This window comes from Equus przewalskii, chromosome 1, assembly GCF_037783145.1.
Source record: "Equus przewalskii isolate Varuska chromosome 1, EquPr2, whole genome shotgun sequence".
NCBI classification, from domain to species: domain Eukaryota; kingdom Metazoa; phylum Chordata; class Mammalia; order Perissodactyla; family Equidae; genus Equus; species Equus przewalskii.
This window is the reverse complement of record NC_091831.1, coordinates 165,936,376-165,944,810: the sequence shown is the minus strand read 5'-3', so window position 1 is coordinate 165,944,810 and position 8,435 is coordinate 165,936,376. Positions and strand designations below refer to the sequence as shown.

Genomic DNA, 8,435 nt, shown 5'->3' with positions numbered 1-8,435 from the left:
GGACCACAGGCTTGGCAGAAAAGGAAAATGGGATAGAAAGCGAAATGGAAGGGGAGTAGGGAGTGGAAAGAAGAAAAGATGTCTTTGCAGAGAAAACAGTTTTATCAACTAGCAGATAAGTGCTGAGATTTGAAACCGCACCAGGTAAACAAGAAGAAACAACTTTCTCGGGGCAAAGGGGGGAGCGGGGGGAACACAGAAGAATAAGAAGAAAGGAAAAAGGTAGGGAAGCGCGCCAGCCAAGGTTCTGGAGTCAATTTTCCTGGCACCAGCCAGCGTGAGCTACCAACTCAAAGCTCAGCTTGTCCTGGGCAAGAGCGCCCTCACCTTGCTGCTCCACGCGCAGCGCCCGGTTCCCTCCGCTGGCATCTCGGCCGCCGCGTCCCGGAGCGCCTCTGCTCCCGGCCACCGCTCCGCCCGCGCCGCCCCGACTCGACGGCCCAAGTCACTTTGCTACAAGGTTTCAAAACCCGAGAAAACAAAGCTGCCAGGGCCCTGCCGCAAGGACTCCAAGTCCCGTCACCGCGCCCCTCTCCATCTTCACCAAGGAGTCCCCGAGGCGCCAGGACGGCTAATAGGAAACCACGGCGAGGGCCCCAAATTCGCTTCGGGCCGAGCCGACCTGTGTCTGGCGCGCTCGCAGCCACTCTCGGGACAGCCAGGCTCTCGAGCTTACACTGCCGTCTCCTAAGTGTGCATTAAGAATCAATTATTTGCCTGAGATTCCCAAAGCCGGTAACTGGGATATTCCCAGCAGGGACAAAGTCAAGCCCCGAACGGTGCTCATTTCCCTAGTCCTTCGAACAGGCGCGGCAGAGAAACCTCCCACCCGGTCCCGCGCCGCGCTCTACCTGGAGCAGGTCCGCTCAGCCCCCGGGGCCCTCGCCCGACCCAGGTCCAGGAGCAGGGGGCGGAGGCCAGCTCTGGGGGAGGTTGGGGATGTGAGTGTGAAAATAGGCGGAGGAGGGCATTCTACCAAGAAAAAAAAAAAAGAAGAAAAGAAAAAAGAACTTCAGAATGAGGCAAGTCCTTGGCTCTCGAACAAAAACCTTTGTCTCAAATAGAAAGAGCAAACACCTATGGGTTTGAACGTTGAGAAAGGCCCGTTAGGGTATTCTCGAAGCTGCAGTGAGACTCAGAAATCATGTTTCCAAGAAATGAATTACTTTGTACTTTAGGACCTATTTCAGTCTCCCAGTACCCCTTCTCCATATAAATTCGTTTCATTTTCTCTTCATCCCTCTTTGCCATATCTACATCCTTTTTACTTAGGGATCCACTGTGACTTTCTGCCGACGTGGAAAAATCATGCATTCTTTCAGCTACTTCTGTTGATACGGAGCGCCTGCTAAGGAAATTTTTCCAAAAAAAGAGGAGCACTTTTAGTCCCTGACCTAAAAGTCGCGGTTTCAGCCTCAGTCAAAAGCAGTCGGGCGTAGCCCCCCTCCCCTCCGAAAAGCACTTTCACTTACCAATCTCGGGGTAAGAGAGCTTCCAGTCCTTCAGTCTTTTTTCTCAGCATCCTTCGGACAACCTCAGGCAGAGTCTTGGGTGGAGGAAAAAAACAGATAGAAATCGGAAGGGAGAAAAGAGACTCCAAACGTAACACTACATCATATATTCCCCAGAGCCACCTTGGCCTACATCCTCAGGACAAGGTCCCGGCGAACTGACCGCTGGAGTGGAGTAAAGGTCGGTTTGGGGGCCGAAAACTAAGAGGAGGCTTATTTTAACTGCTGGTGGTTGGGGGGAGGGGAGGCCCTGAAGGGAGGGTAGGGAAGGGGGAATGATTGGGATGAAAAAAGAAAGCCTTAAAAAAAAGAAAAAGAGAAAGAGAAAATCGAGAACGAAGTACAGTGAGAGATAGCGCCTTTGAACTCTTACAGGTAGGTCGCTCTTAGGAAGAATGCAGAAGTGTGTAAGCGCGAAAGCAGAATCTAGATGACCCCTATTCTTTCCATATCCCCAGGATCTTGCCTCAAGTCCAAAAAAAAGAGGGGAGAATTTTCATTTAAGTTTCACCTACCCTGCTTGTTGGAATGTCTGCGCAGATTTTCACGTTGGAGAGTTCCATCTGTCTGGCAGAAGCTGGAGTGGTGTTGGGGGCAGGTTATCTGGTGAAGTAGGAATGTACAGGAACCCCGCCCTCTAGGCACAGTTACACAACCCCAGCACCCGTCTCAGCCAGCTCTAAAACCTCTAATGATCTTCACCTTCACCCTTTGTTAGCCTATTTCTCCAACAGGCATTTAGTCCCAAACACAACCAGCCGCTTTAGCTATTCATAAAATTAACTTCTCAAAAACAAAATTATTTCAATGCATGCAAATTCCTCAACAATGTTGTAGAAAACACACTTTTTTAAAAAACCGCATTCGTATATTTAGAGTTCTAAATATATTTGATTTATCCACCTATTTGGGTGAAATATTCATCAACTTAAATATACATAATTAAATCAACACACTACAAGACTCATTTTTTGACTCTCTACCCTTGATTTTAGGCAAGTCATAGAAAGTACATGAAATCTTCCATGTAAAGACTGTAAAGATATTCATATTAAATCTTCTTAGTTCTGGGCCTCATGTTTGCTGGATTTCCAGCTTTGTAACAGGTTGAAGAAACATCTTTGGAAGAATTCTTTCAGTGCTCTAGTTTAACTCAATTGTTTTCTCAATGTTTTATATATTAATAACTTATATTAACTTTATACCAGATAAGGTCAAGTAAAATACTTCAAACCTGGAAATAAACTGTAATTTGGGATTTCAAGTTTTAAGTCGTGATCACTTTCAGTTCCAAAATCTCAAAAAGAGCAACCTTCATCTTATCAAAAACAATTGTAAGTATGCAAGAAGGAAAGCTTCAAAAGTTTTGAAGTGTTTTTCTGGCACAAGCTAATTTTAACCAGCAGAGGTTGGTGACAGCAAATATCAACACAACATTACAACCAATTTGTTGCAAAAAAAATCTATTAAATGCCTTGCTAGACTGTCGTGTGTTTTTGAAGAAGGTAACTTGGGTGACAGGGACAGATTGAGATAAATGAAATGTTCATATTGGGCTTCAGGTGGCCTTCAGAAAGTTCTCTCTCTCTGCATATCCCCCTTCGTATCTAGCATGCATATTAAACAAGCTAGTCTTACTTCTAATCACATCCATTATATATGGAACATAGACATGTTTCCAAGTAGAACTTCCACTCCACTTCCTGTCCTTAGTTTCTATGAATTTAATCAAGTCAATTTTACTCTTGACCTTAACGTATGAAGTTTGCCATTGAAATTCTATTTCTCGATCATGCAAATAAATACTTATCACAAATAAGTGTAGTTATTTAATATGGCCAGAAAAAAAAATACTCATGGGGAAATCTTTCTTCTAAATCGATGTCCCTTTATCTCAATTTAAGAATTCAACTTTCTCTTTAACTTTTGATAGACAAAAGATTATATTTCTTCTGTGCCAGTACATTCTCATCCCACAAGTGAAATCCATGGTAAAAGCAAACAATACATCATCACCTTTTCCAGTCTAAACACATGCCTTTCTTTGAGCTGCTTTGGTTCACAAATGTTTAATGGGGATTTCCTTTGCCTAACCTCATTCATTTGGACTCTATTACTATTTTTAATATCAGCCATAAAATTGGCTTCTAAAACAATTTATTTGTGCAATTTTCTTTCATGCTTCCTTCTGAAGAACTGTTAACTTTCAAGAAACTTGGATCTCTGGTGAAACTGCTCACGTACTGAGAAAATAAAATTGTATCCAGTCTGCCTAAAGGAGATAATGAAACTAGCTGTCTTGGTCTATTTTGGTCCATTCCCCATTTGTGTATATTTAGCTCCAGCTCTTTTAATTTTCCTGGTCCTCACCTTTCTGTCTTCCTTAGCTCTCTCTCTCTCTCATTCATTCTCTTTCTTTTTGTGGTGACAGTTTTTTTTTCAGCTTAAATATCCTCTTTCCCTTTCCTCCCTCTCTCACTCTTCCTCTATCTCTCCAGTCCACAATTCGCCCACCCCCATGTTCCAATATTAACTATTCTGTATTTCTATTTCAAATCTATTTGAGTCAGCTTGCTTCTCTCCTAGGCTTTTTTTTTTTTTTTCCCTGAGCAACTCTCTAAGTGTTTGCCGATAACATCTTGGGGACAGATTATTTTTCATTGGGCCCATTGTAAGAAGTAGCCAGCTTATTGCATTACTGCAGAACACATTTCAGACTATACAATTGTAACAAATGAACAACTTGTCCTCCACGGACTCACCACAGGATCCAATTAGTTACTAAACCTTTTACTTAGATTTTCTAATTATTTTCTGGAGTCATAGCAATTGGGCTGCTGAAACAATTCAAAAAATGTTTTCATTTTGTTTCAGATTTATATATATATGCATATATATGCATGCATATGTATATCGCAAGTTAAAACAAAATTATGACTATAAGCAAAGGAACAAATCTCTAGATTAAATTATACAGACATATTCAAAAGGGAATCAAATAAATACCTCTATGTTGTAAAAATGAAAGAAAAGAAGAAAGAGGCATTTTACTTCTTCTGAACATCTAGAATTTTAAATTGTTATAATTTAAAAATAAAATATAAACATTGATCTGCAAGTCATTACAACAGGTGATCACTTCAGCAAAATCTATATTGCAACTTCAGCACATCTTTATTAGAACTCTTTCATTGTGGGTAAACAGCCACAAAAATAAATGCTGACTTAGAAAGTATAAATACAAATATTTAAACAAAAATATTTGCAGCATTCATAGCGCAAATTGTACCTGAACTGAAGGGCTCTGTGTGTCTATATATATTACATATGTGTGCATTATATTCACTTCTATCTAACCATATACATATATTTATTTATAATTTGCCAAGTGCTATAAACAAGATACCTGAAACAAAATATATAAAAAGTAAGCATTCTATTAACTGATTTGAAAGTAAACACAAGGTAAATAGCTATGCACATAAAATTAAATTATCTTTTTGCTGTATATCTACAGAAACTTAAAGACATCAGCTGAAAAGTCTATATTTTGTTTAAAGCTAGTGTTTATTAAATAGCCTGCTCCTTGTAAAATTTGATTCCACAATGGAAAATAATACTATTTTCATTTTTAAAGTCTCAGTTCAAATGAAAGGAGCAGTTTAAATTTTAGTTGGCTGAAAAAGCCTTTGAATTCCCTAGGACTTTAATGGTCTTTTAAAAATTACCTCTACTTAATAAAAGAGACAAAAGTATCAAGATATATATGAATTTAGCCTATTTTTTATTTCTGTGTGTTCATAGTAAACATTTTTGTAAGTGACAAACACGGGCATATGACCACAGTATCACAATCAAGAAATTTTAAGACAACATTAACAATCACTCAAATTTATGCGGCATCTGCGCAACACAGGTTACATATTTGCAAGGTTTACCTATAAGTACAATAGGTATTAACATTTCACTACATTTAGAAAAAATAAAAGTGACCTGTTAGTGACCACATACATCAAAATATACACAACACAAACTGAAGGCAATCATTAATTTTTCCCCTTCCAATTCATTTGAATGGGCAGTGCTGCCAACTGAAACAACTTTCCTTTTTTTTGTTTGTTTTTTTTAATACTTAATATACCAAGTGCATTTTCTAGAACCCAATCTTTGGTCTAAAAGTAAACAAAAGAAAAAAACAGTTTTTTAAAGAAAAGGACAAAACAATAAATGGCCAAAATAATTTCTTGGGCACCTTTACTACGAATGCTTCTTAAATACAAATTACAGTTTAACATTTTAAAACTCTCCCCATAATTTAGGTTGTTCTCAAGGTCTGCGTCCACCATATAGATCCATGATAACTTATAATACTGCACACATGGAAATCTGGCGGCTCTTAGAGATAGACCGGTCAGGTTTGAATGAAATGGCAAAGCAGTCACTATTTAGATACACATTCTACTATAATTTTGACTTCCAAACTTTATATTCTACAATGTATTCTCCCCACATTGCACCTCGCTGACACTCCACACCTTGTTAGAATAATAAACAACCCTAAAGACTGAACAAACGTACAGAAATGGGGGGGGGGGGCTTAATAAAAAATACCTGGACTTATTTTTTAATTATCATTTACAATGCAAATGTGTGTAAAACGTTCACTTACAGTCTGGTCCCAGGGATGTTAATGTATTAAAGGGTTGGAAGAAGACCCCTGATTTTGATGTGTGAAATAATCAGACAGTCCCCCGGACAGTCCCGTCGTGAAACTTGGCAAAGAGGGTCTTAAAGACTCACAGGGCAGGGTCGAGGGGGCCTGCGGAGACGTGGAGGAGGACGCGGCCCGGGCGCTCATGGACGTGCTGCTCTGCGAAGTCATTGACGGGTGCGGGACGTGGGGGAAAAAGTAACTGGTCTGGCCCGCGAGCAGGTTGACCGAGCAGGGGTTGAGGGAGTAGGTCCCGGAGCAGGGCACCGACAGGCCGCAGGGCACCGAGGCGGCGAGCGCGGCGGCCGTGAGGTGGTGCGTGGCGTACGGGATCTCCCCGTTGACCAGGCGGTCCACGCTCAGGCCGTTGGCCGTGGAGAAGGAGTGGTTGTTGCCCAGCGAGTTCTGAGTCAACACGGAGCTGTAGGGCATGGGGTGGCTGGGGTAGGCCGACGTGGTGCCGTTGTAACTCAAAGTGCTGCTGGCGCGGGGGTGGTGCAGGGAGAGGAAGGGCGACATGGGCCAGTAGAGGGAGCCGGCGCGGTCCATGAAGGTGAGGCCGGTGGAGGTGAGGCGCGCCCCGCGCTTGAAGGCCAGCTTGGCCCGCGACGTGGTGGAGCGGCGCCGCAGCTTGCCCGTCGTGCCGCCGATGAACACGTCGTCGCTCGACGGGTCCAGCATCCAGTAGTTGCCCTTGCCCGGGTCGTCGTAGTGGCGCGGCACCTTCACGAAGCACTTGTTGAGGGACAGGTTGTGGCGGATGGAGTTCTGCCAGCCCTGCTTGTTCTCGCGGTAGTAGGGGAAGTTCTTCATGATGAACTCGTAGATGCCGTTGAGCGTCAGCCGCTTCTCCGGGCTCTGCCGGATGGCCATCATGATGAGCGCGTTGTAGCTGAACGGCGGCTTCTCGTACTTGCCGTTCTTCTTCTCGCCCTCCTTGCCCCCCTCCCCGTCCTTGCCGCCCTCGCCCGCCCCCTTCTTCTCCTCCCCCCCGGCGCCGGCGCCCTTCTCCTTCTCGTCCGGCCCGACGGGCGCCAGCTCCCCGGGCCCGCCGCCCGGCTCGCCCTTGCCGCCCAGCCCGTCTGCTTTGGCCCCGTCCAGGGCGGCGGCCGGTGGCTGCGGCGGCGGCGGCGGCGGGAGCAGCAGCTGCTGGGGGCCCTTGTCGTCGTCGGCGGCCGGGACGCCCCGCGCCTGCGAGGGCTGCGGGGCCTGGGGGCGGCGGCGGCGGCGGCTGCTGCTGCGGCGGCGGCGGCGGTTGCGGGGCGGGCGGCGGCGGGTGGTGGTGATGGTGGTGGTGGTGGTGGTGGTGCTGGGGGTGGTGGCTGTTGTGGTGGCCGTGGCTCGCGTGGTGGTTGTCGTTCTGGACCGCCTCCGGCACCAGGCTGTTGATGCTGAACGAGGACTTGGGGATCATTTTCACCTCTTTCCTATCTCCCATGTCCAGCATCACCCAGTCGTCGGGGGGCAGCGGCGGCGACGGCGCGGGAGCGGGGCAGCGGCGCGGCGGGCGGCGGCGACCGGTGGGCGCCGAGCGGGGCGCGGGCGGCGCGGGCGGCGGCGGCGGCACTGAGCGCTCCGGCAGCAGCGCAGTTGGACCGCAGGCTCCGGCGCTGGCAAGTCATGTAGCAAAAGCAGCAACCACCCCTCAGGAATTAGAAGAAAAAAAAAAAAAAGGGAAAAGAAAAAAAGAAAGAAAGAGAAAAAAGAAACAACCACCGCCCCGGGGGTGAAGCTCCCTCGCTCCCAACTCTACTTCTTGGTCTCCCCCCCACCCCCCGCTCCCCCCCCCCCTTCTGCTGCTTCCTCCTCCTCCTCCTCCTCTCGCAGCAGCAGTCACAGCAGCAGCAGCAGCAGCCCAAAGGGGGGGAGAGCCGGGCGGCGGGCGGGCGCGTCCCGGAGCGGCCGCGGCGAGGCTGGGGAGACAGCGATCTAGGCGGCTATAGCCACAATTAATTTTCCGAGCTACAGGCGCACACTAGGGCTGTAAAAAAATTTTTGGTTTAACCTTTCCTACCGTTGGGCCAATCAGAGCGGGCGGCGTGCGGGAGCGTCTCTCCCGCCGTCGACCAATCGGCGGGCCCGGGCCCACCCACCCCCGCCCCGCCCGCCGGCTCCCGCCCCCTCGGGCGCTCGCCTCCCCCTCTCCGCGGGCCTTGGCCTCGCGGCCGCGCGGACCCGCGTAGGGATACGCCGGGAGCACGCTGCGCCGCGGC

General features: G+C 47.0%; 1 protein-coding gene across 1 annotated transcript; it reads right to left on the bottom strand.

The window, feature by feature from the left end:
• Positions 1-5,276: 5,276 nt before the first annotated feature.
• FOXG1 (forkhead box G1) lies at positions 5,277-8,321 on the bottom strand. Its single transcript, XM_070628504.1, is given in 2 exon segments — positions 5,277-7,432; positions 7,434-8,321. Coding segments are annotated over 2 exon segments (1,470 nt in total). The 5' UTR covers positions 7,670-8,321; the 3' UTR covers positions 5,277-6,198.
• Positions 8,322-8,435: the final 114 nt, after the last annotated feature.